The sequence below is a fragment of the Danio rerio genome, chromosome 22, assembly GCF_052040795.2.
Source record: "Danio rerio strain M-AB ecotype USA chromosome 22, GRCz13ab, whole genome shotgun sequence".
Classification (NCBI taxonomy): Eukaryota; Metazoa; Chordata; class Actinopteri; order Cypriniformes; family Danionidae; genus Danio; species Danio rerio.
Genome location: NC_141042.1, coordinates 41,374,214 through 41,397,475, shown reverse-complemented (window position 1 = coordinate 41,397,475; position 23,262 = coordinate 41,374,214). Strand labels below are relative to the sequence as shown.

The 23,262-nt window shown below is 37.7% G+C and overlaps 2 protein-coding genes across 10 annotated transcripts in view; both read left to right on the top strand.

Annotated features, from left to right (window-relative positions):
• The window catches only part of mark1 (MAP/microtubule affinity-regulating kinase 1), a 426,664-nt gene that overhangs the window by 168,004 nt on the left and 235,398 nt on the right, over positions 1 to 23,262 (top strand). The gene's annotated exons all lie outside the window — the stretch shown is intronic.
• elavl2 (ELAV like RNA binding protein 2) lies at positions 688 to 22,249 on the top strand. 8 transcript variants are annotated; one of them, NM_001002172.2, is given in 8 exon segments: positions 688 to 792; positions 7,185 to 7,274; positions 10,448 to 10,691; positions 13,030 to 13,133; positions 15,149 to 15,302; positions 16,710 to 16,935; positions 17,027 to 17,065; positions 21,474 to 22,249. In NM_001002172.2, coding segments are annotated over 7 exon segments (1,170 nt in total). In that variant the 5' UTR covers positions 688 to 792; positions 7,185 to 7,202; the 3' UTR covers positions 21,805 to 22,249.

Here is a 23,262-nt window from a genome sequence, read left to right as displayed (position 1 = left end):
AGTTACAATTTTGTACATTACTGTGATGGTTTAGGGTTGGGGTAGACGTTAATAAAATACAATTCATGGATAATTTAATAAATAATATAAATAATAATTCTCGTTAACTTTCGGCTGCATCTCTATCCCCAAAAACCGCGCACTAGAAGGGATACAGCTCAGGATACTCGCGTCAATTTGTGACACTGTCAGTAATTAATATTTGCACATTATTATGAGGGTTGGCTTAAGGGGTAGACGTTAATAATTATGCGATTGATGGATGATTTAATAAATAAAATAAAAAATAATTCTCGTTAACGTGAGGCCGTATCTGTATGCCCTGTAGCAACCGCCCACAAATAATGAACAAGGCAAAGACTTTTGGATACAGGTTGGGCAACAGATAATTTAATTAATAATATGAATAATGCTCGGTATAATTACTGTTTTACATTACTGCGATGGTTGGGTAATGGCTAATTTAAAAATAATAATAATTAAAATAAATTACTTCCGGCCGCGGCTGTATCCTTCCAACGAACAACGCCGAGTCCGATTTGAGAAAGTAAACCAGTGCGCATGCGCTCATCACACCTTAATCCGCATCACCTGCCGGTACAGAAAGGTCCCGCTCCCGTGTGCTTCAGCAGCCTCTCATTGTTCAATGGCGAGAGAGCGCGCCGTCACGGAGCTCTCTGATTGGCTCATCCACATGCCAGTTTATTTAGACGCGCTTTTTCCCGCCATCGCCCCCCTTAACGTGAGAGCGCGCACATCAGCATACGCCGTTAATTTATAAACCGAATTAAGGTAAGAAAAACGCTTTTTCCTCTCATCCTTTTTTTGATTAAGCCTCGACATCAGATGTTGTTGTGTGAGTGATTGTGCTTGCCGCGAATAAACGACGCAGAGTTTCAGTTATGTCGGTTTGTTGATGCTTTTCGTCGCGATTTCTGCTCTTGTTGCGTGTTCAGTGTTGATAAGCTATGCTGTTAAACAGCGGTTTTGCTCATTTTATCGATTCACTTCGAAGTCCAGCTTTGTTTAAATGTTTACAAGTGTTTATTTATCTGTTTACTCTAGTTTAACTGCAGTTTTTAGGCTTTACACGAGCTTTTCAGTGTTTTCGCTGACATTTATTTTAGTTTTCTACGCGTACTTTGTCCATGTTTAATTCATATTTAGCATTATCAGAGCGTATTATCGTTGATTTGTGTTTGAGAACGATTGCAGGATGCTGACCTTTGACCTTCCGGCATTGAAGCCACGAGGTATCTGTGTATCAATGCTATTCGTCCACTTCGATTTAGTTTTCCTGTGTTCATTGGGCCTCTGATTACCTTTGTTTAAAGTCCAATTATGATTAATTTTGATGTCTAATTAGATTTTATAGTTTATTTGCATCAAAAAACATAAAATTACCGAGGCGACACTGTTGCTGTTTGGGGGAACAGCCACTAACGTTAGATGCCGCGATGCTAGTGTCACGCGGCAGCCATTTTGTAATAAACGTTCCAATAACGCGGATAATTTACGGTTCTACATCCCAAAGAATGTTTTCAAGAGTGTAGGTGGAATAAATCTCTTATTACGTAACTTAGTGATTTTTACAATGCAAAAACTCCCTCTTAAATTATTAGAATTTCATAAGCAGGTTCTTTTATACTGGCAATTAATTTACAAACATACTTTTTCCCCACATTATTCACCAATTTGAAACAGTAGGTATATCTGATTTAAAAAAAGTCATATATATATATATATATATATATATATATATATATATATATATATATATATATATAAATAAATAAAGCTTGGTGGGAGAGAGGTATTTGCTTGGTTGTCCATCTATTAGACAGAGTGTAAGGTTCTCGGTTATAGAAATTTGTGAAAAATATAATTTTGAATGTGATCATAAGCAATAGGGCCGGGATGTGTATACTTGGTCCTGGAGGGCCGGTGTCCTGCAAAGTTTAGTTCCAACCCCAATCAGACACACCTGGGATAGCTAATCAAGCTCTTACTAGGCTTTCTAGAAACATCCTTGCAGGTGTGTTAAGGCAAGTTGGAGCTAAAATCTGCAGGACACCGGACCCCCAGGACTGTGTTTGGACACCACTGGAATAGGGAATTGAAATCTTTCCCGAAGGCATTTCTAACGATGGTTTGTAATGTGGTTGCCAATATAAATTACCCACTTCATCTGCCTTGTTGATAAATAGACAAGATTTATTCTGAGTGAAATACCTAATAAAATAATAGAAATATTAACCCATGATAAATTTCCAATACATGGTGATAGAAATAATGCCTTTCCCCCCCCAAGAGCTCTATTATCGAATAAAGAACAATGTTTCTTTCCTTCCCAATACCTCCCAAAACTAAAGAATTACATTTTAATTTTTTAATGATATGTTCCCATCTTCACAGTTTCTTTAGATTTAATTTTGTTCACAACAATTGTGCATTCTGTGAGGTTGACATTAAAGAGACTGCACATTTATTTTTTTGAATGTTTATATAGCAGAACCTTTTAGTCTGATTTATTTGAGTGGTTAGATTCCTCAAGTTGTCCTCCCAATTTTCTGAAAATGATATTTTCTTTGGTTTAATAGGGAAAGATGTTAATGCTCAATTTGTATTGAACAATATTCTAATATTGGGGAAATTTTATATTCATAAGCAGGTGCCTTAGCCAAAATTCCTTCTGGAAAACTAAAAATTTTGTTTAATAATGTAAATCTTAAGTTTTTACAACCAAAATGTGGGAAAAGTCTGTTTAGTCTATTGAAAAAAAAATGTATGTAATAAAAGACCAGATGTAAATGTTTTTCTGTCTTTTAGTTGTTTTTGTGTCTATTCTATAGCTTAATATCTTTTTGTATTTCTGTTTTATTTACTATTTGTGTTCAGTTTTATAAATGTACATTAATAGTTATTCGAATTTTGCCTTGTAATTTTGTTATAATGCAATTAAAAACAACAACAACAAAAAACAATGCGGATAACTAATGTGAGACAGATTTAATTTATTAAAAAATATAAATATTTTTTTTGCATAGTTAAGTACAACAACTTGGCATTATCAGTACACCTTCACATTACAATAAAAGAAAACCGGTGCAAATAAGGAACAAATAATCAGAATCGGTTTTATTGCCAAGTGTGCTTCACGCACACAATGAATTTGTTTTGGCTACAGAAGCTTCCGGTGTACATAAAGTGACAAGTGACGACACAAAATAAATATGAAAAAATGACGATAAACATTAAATAGAGATGCAGTTAGTGTTACATAAAATAATATACATAACTAAGACTTAAAAACAAACAAACATAAATAAATAAAAAGGACTAGGGGTGTTCCTGTTATTTATAATTTATAAGGGATTTAATTAAGGGATTTATATATGAAAATCTCATTATAAAAAGCACAAAACATTGGTTTCACCTTCAAATATTTTGGTTAATGTATGTAAAAAATTTTCCAAACATGATGTTGTTGATTAGAAAGGCCTCTTTCTTACTGTCCATTACAAGTCCATAAATGCTGGCATTCACATTAAAGATTCTAAGGTAGTGAATGTTTTGGCAAAGGCAGTCATAAACATCTGACCATAATGCATTCACAAACGTACAGTGAAAAAACAAATGATCTGTAGTTTCAATATCACAAAATATACATTTATTATACTCAAATCCAAATCTAATTCTTAAATATTCACTTGATGGATGTATCCCACTTACAATATTAAAAGCAACTTTAGTTTTTGGAGACAAATATTTAGTTTCTGTGAATGAATGGCATCTTCAGAGAATTGAAGTTGAAATGATTTTCTGTAAACCACTTGAGGATATGTAATGTTGATGAAGAGATTTCTAATCTTTCTGTTTGAAAATTTACTTTCTTTGAAATCCAGCCTTCCATTAACTCAGGAGGAACAGTTGGGGCAGAATTAATGAAATAACAGGATCATAGCCAGCCTGCGGTCTGTTCTTTGTAGGTGGATTACTCAGTTAGCTGGATTTGGGTATTGATGATTTGACATGATCCAGGATTGTTTAGTTCTTCAGAGCTCATCTGAGACTTGTTGTCATAGCAACAGTTCTGGTAGCTCAAACCCGTTCATTTCATATAAACATGCTGATATTTACTTACAGTAGTAGTTATGTACTAGGGCTGTGATTTACTGCTGTGATGAAGCAAGAATTCAGGAGGTATGTTGGTTAACCGCGCATATATATATATATATATATATATATATATATATATATATATATATATATATATATATATGTATATATATGTATATATATGTATATATATATATATTTTTTTTACATTCTCTTTACTTTTACTCTTTACTCTTAATTTGGTGGAGTGAGAAAACGGTGGAAACTAACTCCACTGAACACATCCATTAGCATATATTCAATACCTTTTAAGTGTAAAGATTTGCTTCAAAACTATTTCTAAGCTCAGTTCTAATCTTCAGCAGAGGAATAAATGAACAATAATAATGAAGTGTGGTCAGAAAACTGAGTTATATCCAAACACACGTCCTGTTCTTATGCCCCATATGCTGATGCAGACGTCTCCAAAACCCCACAGCTGAACACATCTACACTTTTTCTATTAAAACAAATATAAATATGCATATATAAATAATACTCCTTACAATAATCGCATTATACAGATGCAGATTGTCATGAATAAACTGCAAAAGCCCCCCGAGGTGAAGAAGGTATGGAGACAGGTGTTTATATTGAAGTAGAAAATCATAATTTCTGGAACATTTTAATCCTTTAATTGTTTTCATCTGTTATGATATCTGTGTGTTGCTGATCATCCTGTGTGTATTCAGCAGCGTGTAAGTGTTTGGACCTGCATGGGTGCATAACTAACACACTGCGCTGGACTTCAGAGCAGCTTTTAGTTGGTCAATGGCACTGTCTATTTCAGTTCTTCAAAATAGCATCACGCCAACAATGCGCCTTAACACACCTCCTATATAGACCAGCACACCTATGAGTCCACAAAGTGGCACAAATGAAATTTGCTATTTAAACAACGTGGTGCTAAACATGAAATTCAGGGCTGTAAATTCAACAATTTTGAAGAGGACACATTTCAAATGTCTTTGACTTTATATGACATTTTAGACCCAATGCCAATTCTGTACTTTTTAAATGATATTTTAACCATATAATGTTGCAGTAAGCTCGTTACTGTATATTTACACCATGGCCATATTCCTTTATGTAAGCGCAGTGTTTCCCCTAGGTTCACAGTTTTTGGGGGTGGATTGGGGCTGCAGCACAACGCAACCTAACACAGCGTGGCTGTTCAGACTCGCACTCACACAAGGAGTTCTGGTCTTTTAATGACAACAGTAAACAACTGAGCAACTATTTAAACTGTACAACTGTTTGTAAATTGTAAATTTATTTGTTTCTTCACAAACTGTGCAGCTTTTTTCACTGCAGTGTATCTTTATGGGCTTCTGAAAGCCTCTTGGTATGGAAAGTCAGAAATGTCTGGCCCATTTATTGAGACATTTTATTAAACATGTTTCTTCTAAAAATGTAGATGTGAACATGTCATGGCCAGAAGCAGCTTTACAGAAAATATTTCAGCCATTAATTTTACCTCGCATTACATTTTACCTTACATTTATAATTCATCCATTTATATATATTTTTGTCACGCTTGCGGTGTGACAGTCTTTCAGCACTCTCTCCATAAACACTTGATTGGTCTCGGCTGGCATTGGCCACATGATCGCTCTCATCAGCGCCATTATTTTTTACTTTAAGTGGATTTGCAAACCTGTGTACGTCCCATTGCTTTTTCCTGAAACTTTAGCCATCTTCAATTCCCGCGGTCCCAAAAGCTCCGTCATCTCAACTAGATGCGCCTGAAAAGCGCGAATGTGTTGCATCGTCTGTGCGTCCCTCCATTGGAAATAACGAACTTGCCTTAGTTAATAACCCCAGTCATAGCTAGTCCAGTGTGCGTGGTTATTAGTCTTGGTGTACAAACTAGTGCACAGTTGGCATCACTTTTAGTTGCTGCAGTTTTGTTCCGTGCAGAAACGCAGTGCTGAGAATCCTTTATGAATAATTAACCTTAACAAATTAAATTGCAGTTAATTGTGAAACCGGTTAATCGTTGCATCCCTAATTACAAGTTATATCATTAAATATTTATGTTAAAAAAATATATCTGATAATTTCAGCCAGCTTTTAGTGAATTGGCAATTTTGTCAACACAGAACTTTCAGTTGTTATTTGTAAAAAAAAAAAAAAAAAGGCCTAAACACATGCAGGACCATTCCAATATTTTGCTCATCTCCAACTATTGACAGCGGATCTCTCAGTGAGAGAGAGAGGGGGATTTGCACTCGCGATATCTTCGCTTCTCTGTTCATTTAACCTATCAAACGTAATGTTTAGACCATCATTGCTCCCCTCGCGATCTGTTCTCTGGCTCATTCACTCTCGTTGCCGTGATTTCCGGGTATTTTAATTTATTTTGGGGGATCACAGAGCCGGTATGAATTTGCAAAAGACACACAGAGCTTCCGGGAGAGGTCATAACTGGACACTAGATCGAGTAGATAGCTCCGCTCGCATCACAGCATGGAATGTTATATACGTATCTGAAGAGCAGGGAGGGATGCAGGATGTGTCTGAGGAGCGGGCGGGAGACACGCCTGACGTGCTACTACACCATGTCGGCATGCTAAATACTGGGCTATTGTGCTGGAAAATCTGTTTTAAGGGCTATCTAGCACTTCTCCTTAGCCCTACGTCTTTAAGCTAAAGAGATTTGGGACATCCCGACCTCTTCACGTGAACGCGCAAAACAAGGGTTAGGGGTTAGAGGAAGGGCTGAGGGGTAAAATTGGGATTGGGCCTTAATGTAAATATTATATTTAGGTACAGGAGGGACATTTGATGTCAATTACAAAAGTGCTCGATTTAAAATTATCAGTGATTTTAAAAAGTCCTTGAATTTGGTGTCTATAAAAGAGTGGGAAACCTAGTAAACCGAATCAAACTGAAAACCGTGATGCCAACCAAACTGGCAATTTCGTGAACTGCCCCACCTTGAGTGGCGAGTGTGGGCAGTGTTTCCCTCAGGAGGCGCCGTGTGGATGTGTAAGTGACTGACTCTGATGTGCTCTTGTTTGCAGACGTCCTCTCCAGCCGTCATGGCAGTCAGGCTGTGTGATGTGGCTTCTCTTCTGAGAAGTGGCTCGTGGGCAGCCGAGCCGTGGACTGGGGTTCGTGGGACTTTTTTTTTTTTTTTTTTGGTTCATTGATATTTTTTCAGCACTGTCACAGGGCTCGCAAAACTGCTAGCCTGATGTCCCGTTTTCCATTCTACCAGAAATTAACTCACACAGACTATTTTAACAGGATGAAAAATACAGCCCATATCAGTGCATTTGCGTTCTCTCACAAATTGGGTCATTTTGTATGTAGTTTTCATGCATCAGGGAGTCACTATCTGAATGTGCTTGAAATTGTGCTAACTGGTGTTGTGAAAAGAATTGGTATTTCGTTAACAACTTGATTACTTTTTTCAGGTACAATTAAAAAAACTAAAATAAATTATTATTAAAAAATAATAAAAAATATTAATGTGGCTATTAAAAATATATGCAGCCTGTAATGAATGCCATTTACCAGTGATTCTGAAATTTTGCGAGCCCTGAGTCCGTTCATTGTCACTGCGTCACGTGTCTTATAGCTGTGCTGGTCACTGGGTTTTTTTTTTTTGTATTTTGTATTTTTTTTGCTCAAGTTCATCTCAATCTCAGAATCTAAAGCAATTATTATGGCAAAACCTTAACCTAAAAAAAAAGCAGACATCAGATTCACACTGTTGTTATATCAAAGATGGGGAATTTGTTTTTTTACGGGCTGTAGGTTGTGATACTGCTCTGACAGTAGCAGCGAGTTCTGGCACTTAGCACAAATAGGGTACGAAGTTGTATTTATATATATTTATGTACTTTAAATTGTTCAAAAGTATTAATGAAAATGGGCAATAAAGTGTTGAGGGTTGCAGTTTTGTTTTTTATTTCAATAGATTGTATTACTTACAATTCACTTTTATTTTTGTTTTACACACTTTTCCTACGTTGGTTTTGCAATTAACTGTTAACCCAGTTTTTACCTCCTTTAAATTAATTAAAAGTGCTAATAATAATAATAATAATAATAATGTATTGAGTTAGAAGTCCTTCCACCATTAGGCCACAGTTGATGTAAAGGTAAATAAAATGATTGTTTCTTGTTGGGAAATGGTTAAATGTACCATTCAGTAAAGAACAAACTCATGGCTGTATTGGGGATCAGTTTCAGAGGATTGAGTTTAGCTTACTCAAATCAAAGGCCTGTCAGGAGAGCACTGCAAAAGTAGAGTAGGGTCTGTCTGTGGACTGCAGGATGGGATGTAACATGAAGGGGCGTAACTTGTATGTTAGAGGCATAACCTGAAGTTATAGAGACCCACATGTCAAAACTGTTTTCAGCAAGATGGTGCTGTACCTATCAATTATTAATGTCTACACCTACTCCACACCTAAACCAAACCCTCACAGTAACTAACACCTACATCTACCCCAACCCTAAACCATACCATTAGTTACTAACATCTACACTTAACCCAACTCTAAACCCTACCATCACAGTTATTAACATCTACATCTACCCCAACCCTAAACCCTACCATCACAGTTATTAACATCTACATCTACCCCAACCCTAAACCCTACAATCACAGTTATTAACATCTACATCTACCCCAACCCTACACCCAAATCTCATAGTCATTAACATACAGCTGTGAGTTGTGGAGGTGTTTATAGTTGATGCGCTTGCCATTCTACTGTTATTTGCAACCACAGGCCGTGACGCAGAGTGGGCTAACCATTATTGCGATGCCGACAAAGTCAGCAGGTGTAGTTGCTAAAATGAATGAATCGTACACCTAATGAATTGGTTGTGGATAAATTTAAAGAACTCATGAAAAATGTGGTAACATTTTCTCCTGTAAGCATTTCCGCCATCTTGCCTACAACATCTTGTTGTGACATCTCACATGGTTCAATGGGATCTCAATAGCTGCAGGTTAAGCCTCTCTAACTTACAAGTTAGGCCCCTTCATGTTATGACCCCTGCTTGCAGTCCGCAGGCAGATACACTTTCAAAAGCCCAGTTCTTAACATGTAGTTGTGTTGCATGCTCCTATAGTAACTATTTATCTTCCTAATGTTGTGTAATGTATAATGCAAGTTTAACTAATCCTCTAGAACAATGGTTCTCAAACTGTGGTACGTGTACCACTAGTGGTACGCAGGCTTTCTTCTAGTGGTACGCAGAGGAATGAAATATGTCATGTACATGCTTCACACATTTCAAAATTTATCAAAAATGATGTATATAATATGTCATATATGACATATAGCCTATATTTCTGATGTAATCTGCCACGTTTTTTAACTGTGCAGAGTTGTAGCTGCTTTACTGGGCGTACTGCGCTACTGTATTTCAATACTGCTCATTTTGGTGGTACTTGGAGAGACAATATTTTTCTGAGGTGGTACTTGATGAAAAAGGTTTGAGAACCACTGCTCTAGAACAAGGCCATAAGGTCCACACTCATGTACTGTAAAATGCATGTCCTTTACTGTTTTTACTGTTCCCTACTATATAGTATTTTAAAACAGTATTATAAAGCTTACCATTGTACTGGAGTGCAGGGAGTGCACTATTCTGTGCTTCTGAATGCCTGTATTTACATTCCTGTCATGTTTCGTCTGGTGCAAACAGCCAAATTCCTCATCACTGCAAATCTGGTCTTGTAGCGTGTTGTTAAGATACGGGGTTACAGTCTAACCTGCTCACCTAATGTTTACACTCGTAATGTTTATATTATTTGCTAATTACCAATCACCTCATGTGGAACTCTGAATCTGCGTCTCATTTTGGATTCTGCCGGAGGTCGCATTTTGGTCACGAACGCATGCTTTGAGAGCCGTCCTGACTGCATGATTGAAACATGCTGTTTTCCATTAAGGCAAACCGGAGTGCTGAAATATAAATAGCTAATCTGGCATTGGGCGGATTAAAGGACCTCAAAAAAAAGAAACATTCTCAAAGCAGAATATCTGACTTCAGCATTGTTTTTCAAATAAATAAGAATGTAATTTATGCGTGTAATTTGTTGATTATTTTGGTGCAGACTCTAAAATTATGAATTATTTCCAAATGTGAAATTATTATTCATATCGTTGCAAAACAAAATATCGCAGTCAGGTTTTCTACAAAATCTTGCAGCACTGATTCTCAGAGTTTGTTGGTGTGTATCTGTGCATGTATATATCTGTCTGTGTGTGTATATATATGTGGGTTTTCCTTCCTCACGCTTTGTGTGTTTTGTCTGCAGCAGGTGATCGCTGCCATGGAGACGCAGCTGTCCAACGGGCCGAGCTGTACCAGCAGCAATGGCCCCAACAGCGTCTCCAACACCTGCACGTCACCTGTGGAGATGCCCAACGGCTCCGAGGACAGTAAAACCAACCTGATCGTGAACTACCTGCCGCAGAACATGACCCAGGAGGAACTCAAGAGCCTGTTCGGCAGCATTGGAGAGATCGAGTCCTGCAAACTTGTGCGGGACAAAATTACTGGTACTTCCAAACAGCCACAATATTAAAACTTTGTTATTATTATTATTATTAAAGGGAACCTAGTATGCACCTTAAAAGATGTCAAATAAGTCTCTGATGTCTCTAAAGCAGTGGTTCTCAATCTGTGGTACATGAGCTTCCTTCTAGTGGTACGTGGGGAAATGTTAACTAATGACAGACAAAAAAATAACACGCTTTTAGCACTGACGCAAATGATTACACTGATGTTTATTCAGATTGATTACCGGCTGTTAACTAAAGCGTACAATCCTCGCGTTTTCTATGTACAAATAGTACAAAAACACGCGTTTTCTAAGTACAAAGTTGTTTGTAGGGATATATCGGCGGCCATATCGTTATCGGCTGATAAATGCTATTTTTAAGATTATCGTTATCGATCTGATGTCTAAATTAGGCCGATATCTTTAAGCCAATAAATTACGTACTTGTACAGACCTGCCTGCCTCGCATACATTAATCTAAAGTGAGGGCTATTTATGCTTAAAAAATCCCTTACAAATCACAATTAAAGACTCAATATCAAATGAACAGTAAATGTTTGCAGTCTTATCTAAAAAATAAAATTACCGTGAACTTTAAATATTGTCGAAAAGCACCAATAGCCTAGTGGTTAATTGCACCGACATGGCATCATGGTGCTCACGGCGACCTGAGTTCGATTTCCGGCTTGGGGAAGGCCGATCCTTCCCCTCTCTCTGCTCCCAATACTTTCCTGTCTGTCCTCCACTATCCTGTCCCAATTAAAAGTGAAAGCCACTACAAAAAATATTGCCGAATAACAATCAAAGCACAATTAAATAAGTACAATTAAAAAAAATTGGATAAAATATATTATGATACAAAGTTTATTAGCAATGTTTAACTTATACAGTAAATTTATTTTAGATAAGGTTGCAAAGATTTATTTTTAATAAGATTATTTCATTTGTCTTCAAATGAATAGAAATGAAAAATATTGTTCGTTTTTTAAATTTTTTTTTCGTGTTTAGATTATAACTGAATCTTTAATTGTCATTTATAAGGGATTTATAAAGCATCAATAGTGCTCACTTTAGATTAGGTCACAAAACAGGATGAAGTTGAGTTAATAAAGCCATGGTTTCCGCTGCATTCATTCTTCCGTGGCGGGGTGCCACACCAAAATCCATCCCGCCTCGGCTACATTATAGCTTCTTATTCCAAATATTCGGTCGTGTTTTAAATAGCAGGTTAAAATCGCTTTGAAAACTTATGAAAAGGTTTGTGAATAATAACAGCGCAAACTTTTCTGTGACTGCAGTAGTTCTGTGCGTTCTGATTAACCCTTTAAGACTGATTGACAGATGCATGAGGCCAGAAAACACAGCGTAGCTTTCAGTTATGATGAACACAGTTTCCATGATTATACTTTATTTATAGAGAAAGGTCTGTGGCTCTGCATATAGTGACTATCATGCTGGAGTTTATAACCGTTTTACTTTACTTCAGGACACATAAATGGCGCGGTTCGCTCCGCAAGTCTATCGCAGACATTCATAAATATTCCTAGCAAATCTATTAAATGTTGGAGACATACTCGATACATACGCACACTAAATCACACTTCAGCCGCGTTTATTAGAGGGCGTGCAAGAAAATCTGCACTTGAGCAGCGTATATTTGAGGGCGCGCAAGAAGTTTTGTGCAGGAACAGAGGAAATCAGCGCTCAAGCAGAGATTGACATGCTCGTAGGCTTTTACATTAATGCGATCTCGATTTAATACTGCGCCCACAACATTTGTCAATGAAATTACGCCACATGTATGGGTAGATCTGTGTAAAATGGCCAACAGAGTCTGCCGCCACAGCTGGAAAAAATCCTAGAGGAAACACTGAAAGCATTTATTAACATACACCGTAACCATTACTAAATGCCTGAATATTAAGATATAATAAAGTTGATTTCAATTGTTTATTAATCATTTACTAACTCACTCTGAACAATTCTAAAAGCCCTCAACTACTCTTAAATACAAATGGTTTGTAAATAATGCAATACATTATTTAGTAATGAACAATTAATAAGTAACAAAATATAAAAACACAAGTCAAGAATACAGCATTTGTAGCTGTACTTATAAACTTCTTACTAACGTATATTAATGTTGAGTTAATGCTTAACAGATAATTCACCATTTGCTAATGCTTAATAAATGATTCATAGTGTGTAGTTATTATAAAGTGTTATCAAAATGGTTCTTGTGGTTTGTGTGTTGGTTTTTTTCTTTCTTGTTACTTGTAATGCATTACCCTAACACTGCTTATAAATGATGGTTCAGAGGTGTGTTTGTGTGTTAGGTCAGAGTCTGGGTTACGGCTTTGTGAACTATATGGAGCCCAAAGATGCAGAGAAGGCCATCAACACTTTAAATGGGCTCCGACTGCAGACCAAAACCATCAAGGTAAGATCCGTCTGATATGAGGATTGGCCCAGAGAGCTCAGTGCGCTGCTACTTAAGAAAACACCTGCAAATTAAGTAAACATCTTCATGTGTATTACTTTACGTGTTGCGAATCCTCTCAACACATGCACGTTTTGATTTTAAAAGGACATACAAATTAGAATATGCTTTTCTGCAGTTTATTTGTAAATACACTTCAAACATCTTTTAATTATATTTAGTGAAGGATATTAGGTTAGTTTAGCCTAACTGTGTTTAGTTTGCATAATTTAACCCATTACACCATTCCTTTGCCTTTTGAATATTAGCCTTGATAAACTGACAGTTCACTCTGAAATATTATATAAGGTGGCTTATTTATCTTTATCTTTAACTAAACATAAATTAAAGATTAGTGATAAATGAATTTGCTATGCTTCATCAATTGTTTAAACAAGTTAAATTAAATTAAAAGACTTTGAGAAAACATGATTCAGGCCCTTTTAGTAGGATAATGATTGAAAACGAGAAGATAATGCTATTTTTTTGTGCATTTATTCTGAGGAATTGCAGTGTGTTTTCTATTTGAGTTTGCATTGTGAGCATTTGCAGCATGTTTGCAGTCAAACCGAAAAGATGTTTTCTTAATTTGCTAATAATTTAATTAAGCATTTAATCAATGCTGTCAATTGTGCGACTGATATACCGTGTTCACTAATCACTAAACAGCATGCATTCACTTGAGATGAAACTAGTATTGCAGCTCATGAAAAGACCGCTACTGCTATTCAGATGGCATATGCAAATAAAAAGTTATTGTCAATTTCATCTGTGCAATATCAGACAGCACCCGTGAGAACAGCACAGTTATTATTCTTCACTAATCATAGGGCCGGTAAATTAAAATCGGAGAAATCCTCTGGCTTTTTTTGTTGTGTCGAAAACGTATTGAATCACGACACCACTGTGTCGTATTGAACCGTGATTTTTGTGAAAAACTACTCACCTTATATATATATATATATATATATATATATATATATATATATATATATATATATATAGATAGATAGATAGATAGATAGATATATGTAGATATAGATAGATATAGATATATATAGATAGATATAGATAGATAGATATAGATATATATATATATATATATATATATATATATATATATATATATATATATATATATATATATATATTAGGGGTTTAACAATATTACAAACCGAAATATCGCGATACACCAACCACGATATATATATCACAAAACTCTCATGGCATACCGCGGTTCTCTCACGCCCCCTGCTGCCCATTTTTTGAGGTTAGAGTCACTTGTCTCTAACTAATTGAATCAATGCACATGAGATCAAGCCTCTCACCTGAGAATCTAGACATTATGGTGTTTTTGAAGAACTTAAAACTTAATTTAATATTCTGGGGGTTGGTGCACGCATTAAAACAGCTTATAGGAGGAGGAGCAAAGCTCATGCTCCCCCTCGCTGGAGCTCAGCTCTGCTCAAATGGCTCTGCAGCGAGCATTGTCTCTTTTTTTTTTTTTTGTTATCGCGCATGCTAATAAGAAACTAGCTCATAGTGAGAAATGGTCCCTAAAGTGTTAGCAGAAGCATTCATTTAGATTGATTGGGATGTAGGGAAGTAAATAATGCATAAAATGTGTAAAGTTTAATATAAGTTAAATAAACTGTGGGTGCTTTAGGGTTTTGTTTTAAGTAAATGTAGAAATTACACTGCAAAGTTTAAATTGTATAAAGATTATAGTACATTTTTTTTACGCTTCCAGTTGGTAACAATGTTTGTGCCTGAATACTAATCTCTCGCAGGCCTTAAAGACATACAAATGATAATATTTCACTCCATGGTAATTTAAACTCTGCATCAACATTGAAGCAACATTCTCAACTCAACATGACGTATCTTTGCAATGTGGCTATGGCAGATGTACACGTTACGATATCGATGCTGAAGCGATGTATTGTGCAGCCCTGACTGTGTTTGTGTTTGTCCAGGTGTCTTATGCTCGACCGAGCTCAGCCTCCATTCGAGATGCTAACCTGTATGTGAGCGGTCTTCCTAAAACGATGACCCAGAAAGAGCTGGAGCAGCTCTTCTCTCAGTTCGGACGCATCATCACCTCCAGGATCCTCGTGGATCAGGTCACAGGTGAGGTGGGAGAAACTGCACTGCTACGTCATGGTGCAGTCAGCCACAAAAGCAATGGCATTTGGATCCACCTTTATTGTTTTCACAAGCCTGTTCATTCGCTGTTCATTTGTGCCATTGTTGTATTCAGATCAGTGTAATGCAAATGATATTTGTCAAGATACTAGTCTTCAGCTTAAAGTGGCATTTAAAGGCTTAACTAGGTTAATTCGGTTAACATAGTGAGGTTCATCATAATCAAAGCTAACGACCTGATGCTTTGCACCTTGAGTGTTCACCATTGTGCACAAGGAGCAGTTACTGCTTCATTCCGGACGTCATTCAGGGATTTAACTGTAGACCTACTAGGCCATGTGTATATAATATAATGATAGTCCCTTAATGTGCACGTTTGACGAAGCCGCTGACAATATGCAAGATTTTGAACTTTAAGGCTTTTTATCCTAATTGTGGCATTTCTATAAATTAAAATGAGATTTTGCTCTTTTCAACAGATGGCGAAGTTACAAACGCCTGTGTGTCAGCATAGTGGCAGATTCAAAAACAATGCAAATGTTACCATTTAATTCAGATCAAAGTAATGCAAATGTAAACAATTAATTCAGTTTGCTTTAATTCAGATCAGTGTAATGCAAATGTCACAGTTTAATTCAGTTTGTTTTAATTCAGATCATTCATTCATTCTCTTGTCGGTTCTCTTGTCTCTGGGGTCGCCACAGCGAAATGAACCGCCAACTTATTCAGCACATTTTTACGCAGCGGATGCCCTTCTGGCTGCAACCCATCTCTGGGAAATTAATTCAGATCAGTGTTATGCAAATGTCACCGGTTAATTCAGTTTGCTTTAATTCAGATCAGTGTTATACAAGGGTCACCACTTCAGTTCACTTTAATTCATGTCAGTGTAATGCAAGTGTCACTTTAATTCAGATCACTTTCATTCAAATCAGTGTAATGAAAATGTCACCGTTTAATTCTGTTCACTTTAATTCAGATCGGTGTAATGCAAATGTCATTTTAATTCAGATCACTTTAATTCAGTTCACTTTAATTCAGATCAGTGTTATGCAAGTGTCACCGTTTAATTCAGTTCACTTTAATTCAGGTCAGTGTAATACAAATGTTACCATTTAATTCAGTTTGCTTTACATGTGCATTACACTAATCTGATGTATCCGTTTAATTCAGTTCACTTTAATTCAGATCAATGTAAATCAAATGTCACTTTAAATCAGATTAGTGTAATGCTAATATTATCATTTTAATTTAGATCGCTTTAATTCAGATCATTGTAATGTAAATCTCACAGATTCAATTTGTTTGTTTTGAGATTCTAACTTGTGTATATAATTTATTATAATTGATCCGTGTCTGATCATGTTAACGGTCGTCCTCTGTGCTGTTCAGGTGTGTCCCGAGGGGTGGGCTTTATCCGATTTGACCGGCGTGTTGAGGCTGAGGAGGCCATCAAAGGGTTGAACGGACAGAAACCTCCAGGTGCCACTGAGCCAATCACAGTGAAGTTTGCCAACAATCCCAGCCAGAAGAGCAGCCAGGCGCTCCTGTCCCACCTGTACCAGTCGCCCAACAGACGCTACCCAGGACCACTGGCCCAGCAGGCCCAGAGATTTAGGTACCCATCAGCACACGCTCATCGACCTGGACATGACCTTGACTTGAGTGTTGTTTTATTGTTTGTGTGTTTGTGTATGTGTGTGTTTCAGGCTGGATAACCTGCTAAACATGGCCTATGGAGTTAAGAGGTAGGTTACTTTGAGCTGTAGATTGAAGGAAATTGGCCTAGAGTGCTGATTTGATATGGGTCACGCTTTACAATAAGGTTTCATTAGTTAATGTATTCACTAACATGAACTAATAATGAATAATACTCGTACAGCATTTGTGAATCATAGTTCAACATTTACTGATGCATTATTAAAATACTAATTCATGCTTGTTTACATTAATGCACGGTGAGGTAACATGAAATAACGATAAACAACTGTCGTTTTCATTAACTAACATGAATAAATACTGTAGTAAGTGTACAGTTCATCGTTTGCTCTTGTTAGTTATTGCATGAACTAATATAACCCTATTGTAAAGAGTTGTCTTGATATGACGGAGCTCCAGATGAATGTTTCCCTCGTGAAATCCAAGTTGGTTTTGTTTTATTATAAGTGTTAATATTAGGGGTGTAAAATGTAATTGTTTCTTCGGTGCACTGCTATGCAGATGGAGACCATTCAGTATTGGTTCAGTAATGCATCATAACCTGTTATTATGTACTGACGTCATTTATTTCCTATGCGCGATGTCGCAGTAGAATACTATGGCGAAGGATGCGAGGGCGAGTAATTATGGTGGATAATTATGCACAGTTCAACTGCTTGTGAGTTTGCTGGACAGTCTTATTGACAATGAAGGCGGCACAGCACACGAGCCGCTATTACACTACTATGGAGAAATGCTGTAAAACTCCATCTTTACCCCTCTCTCTCTCTGACTTTGGACATTTGACCCGCTGGCCTGTTTGTGAGCTGTTAAAGTGATACTTGTGGATCCAGACCAATATATTGCATTGAATCGAATCGATGGCATGATAATCATAACCGAGCTGTGAGATCAGTGTAGATTCACACCCCTAATTAATATTTTTGTCTTTAAAAAGTGATGATTCCCCCAAAACTGAAATTTTGAGCCCATAGTTTTTTTTTTCCTTCTGTTAAACACTAGAGAAGACATTTTGAAACCTGCATCCAGTGACTTCCATGCAATTTTTTACTAAGGAAGTTGATGTTTACAGGTTTTTAGCTTTCTTCAAAATAGTATTCAACCAAAGAAAGAAACTCAAACAGGTTTGGAACAAGTGAAAATCTATTCAAAATTATGAAGTCATTTGAAATGTATGCGATTTATTTATTTTTGGGGAATCGCAAAGCAACACACCAAGCCAATGTCAAAGAACTGGCGGCGATGTAAACCTTGTATTGGCTGCATCTGGTCCGGTCTAGTTCAAAAAGCTGCGTGTGAAAACCGAAGTGGTGATGGCTGACCCGAAAGAGAGTGTGCATCCTCCACCCGCATGATGTATCCTTCCTCACCAATAGATGGTAGTTTCTGTATTGTGATTCCACAAAGGGAAACCAGAACTAGTGCAGCACACATACAAACTATAAAGAGAGCAGCATCTACGAACCGTTTTTTCAGTGTCTTCAGCGAGGGATTTGCTCTTGCAAATATGTCTGACTAATATTACACAAGTAGCAATGTTATGTGGCTTTATATCGGCACTATATACACCATAACGCAATACTACATGTGTGATATTGCATTTATACAATAATTTGACAGCAAAATCGCGTCATGATTAATCATAATTATAAGCCCCCCTGCATATTTTTTCCCCAATTTCTGTTAATAGGTAAGATTTCTTTTCTCGGCACATTTCTAAACATAATAGTCCTAATAACAAATTTTTAATAATTGATTTCTTTTGTCTTCTCCATGATGACCGCACGCAATATTTGACTAGATATTTGTCAAGACACTAGTATTCAGCTTCAAGTGACAAAGGCTCAACTAGGGTAATTAGGTTGATTAGGCATGTTAGGGTAACTAGGTATGAGGGCACATCAATGCCAAAAATAATCTTGCGCAGCGGTAATGTTTATGCACGTTTATGGCGTGATCTTTTAACCTGCGTCCAATCCTGGCTAACTTCCGGAAATGGAGAGTAACCAATAGCGTTGATAGTAATGATGATAGTCCTGCCCCAAGGCTGACAAAAATCCAAAAGGTTTTGCGCAAGCAGAGAAGAAAGAGTGAGAGCTGATCGAGAGAGTTTATGACGAGCTCATGAGCGCCTGTTTCCTCACTGTGGATCAGTTCAGTGCACTCGTAAAGATCCACTGTGTGCTCGCGAGAGCTGTAGTTTCCTTGTGTGTAGGCCTGTAACGCCCGATTCACACTGGGCTTCAGTGTCAACGCTTGACAGAGGGCGTGTCTGAAGTTAGGGCTTATGTAATCATCATAGCAGCATCAGCCAATGAAATTATTCATCAATCGGCTTCTCTCTGAGCTGGTCTTGGCTGACACGTCTGTTGCCACTCAAGTTGAGAAGTTCCCAACTTCTGCGAGCAACGCCTCTGAAGCGGTGCCGACGGATCCACAATGCAGTTCGGCAACGCCTGATGTCACCCATGATGTCCTAATTGAATGGGGTGTAATCTGCTCGCGGCTCACTTCTCCTCCCTCATGAACATACCTGCTGCGCGAATTATGATATGCACTCGTTTTTTTTGGCATTGATTTGCCGTCCTAATTAGGCAAGTCATTGTAGAACAAAGGTTTGTATTTTAGACAATCCAAAACAAATATTGCCTAGGGGGGCTAATAATATTGACCTTAAAATGAGTTTAGTACAATTAAAAACTGCTTTTATTCTAGACAAAATAAAACAAAAGACTTTCTCCAGAAAAAAAAAATTATTATAGAAAATACTGTGAAAAATCTCTAAATCTGTTTAACATTATTGGGAAATATTTCCCAGGAGGGTAAATCACTGACACAGACTTAAACTAGAAAAAGAAAACCAAATACATACTCCGGGATGTGATTCCGATTTCCGTATTTTCCAATATTGTGTATATTGTGCCGGCCGACTCGCCTGCTTTATTCCATGCACAAATAGAATAATGTAAATCGGCACATCTCGATTTAAGACTGAGCATTTAAAACGGCACAAACCAAACGTTTGAAGAGGGGTAGAAGTGAGACACTTTCTTTTGTCCGATCTTTGTTTATTAAATTGACATGCATATAAAAACAATGGTGCAACATTTAAATTTCTTACTGCAATGCTTCATTTTTGTTTGATGCAAACCATAAATGTTTGTCATAATGTAACAGTGGGATTGTTTATAGCAGATACGTCATTCAAGCACATCAAAGGCAGCAGGATAATGAGAAATGTAATATCAGCAGCGACACACCAAATGACGGCGTCACACCAAATGACGGCGACACACCAAATGACGGCGACACACCAAATGACAGCGTCACACCAAATGACGGCGTCACACCAAATGACGGCGTCACACCAAATGACGGCGTCACACCAAATGACAGCGTCACACCAAATGACGGCGACACACCAAATGACGGCGTCACACCAAATGACGGCGTCACACCAAATGACGGCGACACACCAAATGACGGCGACACACCAAATGACGGCGACACACCAAATGACGGCATCACACCAAATGACGGCATCACACCAAATGACGGCGACACACCAAATGACGGCGACACACCAAATGACGGCGACACACCAAATGACGGCATCACACCAAATGACGGCGACACACCAAATGACGGCGACACACCAAATGACGGCGACACACCAAATGACGGCGTCACACCAAATGACAGCATCACACCAAATGACAGCAACACACCACATGACAGTAGCCCCTTTCGGACAGTGATATCGGTAAATATATGGAAAATTTACGGAATGACTTTACCGGTAAATTGAAAAAAGTGCTGTTCACACAGGCGAGGACGTTACGGAATTTTCCGGAAAAGAGCGTTCACACATCCATTCCAAAATACCAGTAATTCTGACATCATTAACCAGAAATGAGCTCTAATCGGCTGCGCTTGTATTTGTAAACTCTTGACTAAATTACAAACTCTGTGGATGATCAGTATTGTGAACAACTCACTACTCAAAACACATTGAGAAACACTTTCGCATGTCGAGATGTACATGATATGTGTGTGTGATGGCGCACAGGCTGTTTCTCGGGCACATGCAAAGTTGAAGGTAAACAACGGCTTATCATAAGCATCTTATCGATAATTAATAATTGGTTTACTGAGCAGCAATAAGCAACACTGTAAAATATAAGGAGTTTCATGTGATTTCTTCTAAACTAGTAGTGTTTTTTATGGAATGAAGGCATAATAATCGTGAAACCGTGATTATTTCTCAGACTATAACCGTACAACTAAACTATATAATCGTTGCATCCCTAATCACAAGAAAACGAAAGGGAAAAGATCTCTGCGTGCACGTCCTCTTCTGTAAGGTTGACATTTGCATGTGATTACTGGTGCATTAACTCAGTTTGAGCTGAAATGCTGTCTTTGTTTTTCCGGCAGTAGGTTTTCCCCCATGACCATCGACGGGGTCACCAGTCTGGCGGGCATCAATCTCCCCGCTCATGCTGGCACAGGCTGGTGCATTTTTGTATATAATCTGGCACCGGACGCCGACGAGAACGTCCTCTGGCAGATGTTTGGCCCGTTTGGTGCTGTGACCAACGTGAAGGTCATACGAGACTTCAACACTAATAAATGCAAAGGATTTGGCTTTGTGACCATGACAAATTACGACGAAGCCGCCGTAGCGATCGCCAGCTTGAATGGGTATCGACTCGGGGACCGAGTTTTACAGGTCTCCTTCAAGACGAACAAAACACACAAGGCCTGAAGGAGTGCCGACGTGCAGCGCTTTGCAAACGTGACTTTGCAATAATGACGGGACGCGTATATTATATTCTTTTCTTTTCTTAAAGTACTTTATCATTATTTTAAGCATTTGTTTAATGATTTACGTAGGATATAACAGCTGACTGTTTAAGTGTTTGTTTTTGGCGTGTGATCCTGAGGGCGTGATGCTGAGATGGAGAGCGCTGGTGTTCCCGTCTCTCCTCATGGGCTTCTGCGGTGCAGTCCACTGCATAATCTTTGTGCATGAATCTTTAGTTAAACCATTTCAGTTCGCTTTCTGTGCTAAAGGCTCTTTGTGTTGAAAGATATATCTTTATGTTAAGCATTTAAATGAGACAAGATGTACGTGTTGTTTTGTGTTTGAAATTTGGGATTTGTTTTTGTTTTTTATTGTTCAGTACATCAATAAATACTTTGAAAGGAAACTTGATGGTTCATGCTAAATGTAGTTATAAACAGTACTGCACAAGTGTGTGTGTGTGTGTGTGTGTGTGGGGGGGGGGGGGGGGGGGCGGTTAATTTATAACGTTTCCTGAAAAAGTGTGAAATTTGTGGTGGAAAATATGGCAAAAAATTCATCTGAGTCCCGATTTGCGTATTTATACTACGCCCTAAAAGTTTGTACATTAATTGTGAAGGAAAAGTCTATACTTTTGAGTGTGTAAGAAGAGTATGCAAGCTTTGGGACACACTGCTTCCTTGTTAACAGATCGTTATGTTGTTTAGTATGCAACTCTCACATGGTCGCCCACTGAAGTGAAGCAGTACCTGGATGGGAGACCACATGGGAAAGCTAGGTTGCTGCCGGGAGTGGTGTTAGTGAGGCCAGCAGGGGGCGCACAACCTGCGGTCTTTGTGGGTCCTAATGCCCCAGTATAGTGACGGGGACTCTATACCATACCTGTCAACATTGGGATGTGAAAATAAGGGGTAAGCCCACCATAATAAGGGTTCCCCCTTAAAAAAAAACCCAAATTACTAAATATGTTCATGTGGAGCTGCTTCATTGTAAATAAACAGTTAAATGGTCTTTGATATGTTTTAAAATTATTATTAACAGAAGAAAAATAAATAAATACATCAGCAGCAAATACATTAGCAAACAGTTCAGCTTATTAAAATCAATAGCTGTTATCAGTGGCGCAAAAAGGGGGTATGCAGTATATGCGGCGCATAGGGGATCCACACATGGGGGGGCGCCATTGTGCCAAAACTATTTTTGAAATTATCCTTACTAAAAGTTTCAAATAAAAAAAATAAATATGTTTTGTTAAAAATGTTTTTTTTTTTGCATTTTGTATGAGTATAATATTGTATTTTAATAAATAAAAAATTATACCATGAGTTGCATACGTTGGCACACACATTTTAATTCAAAATCAACACAATAACATGCAGTCGCAGAGCCAAGTGTAAAGTGTTCATGTAAATGTAACTT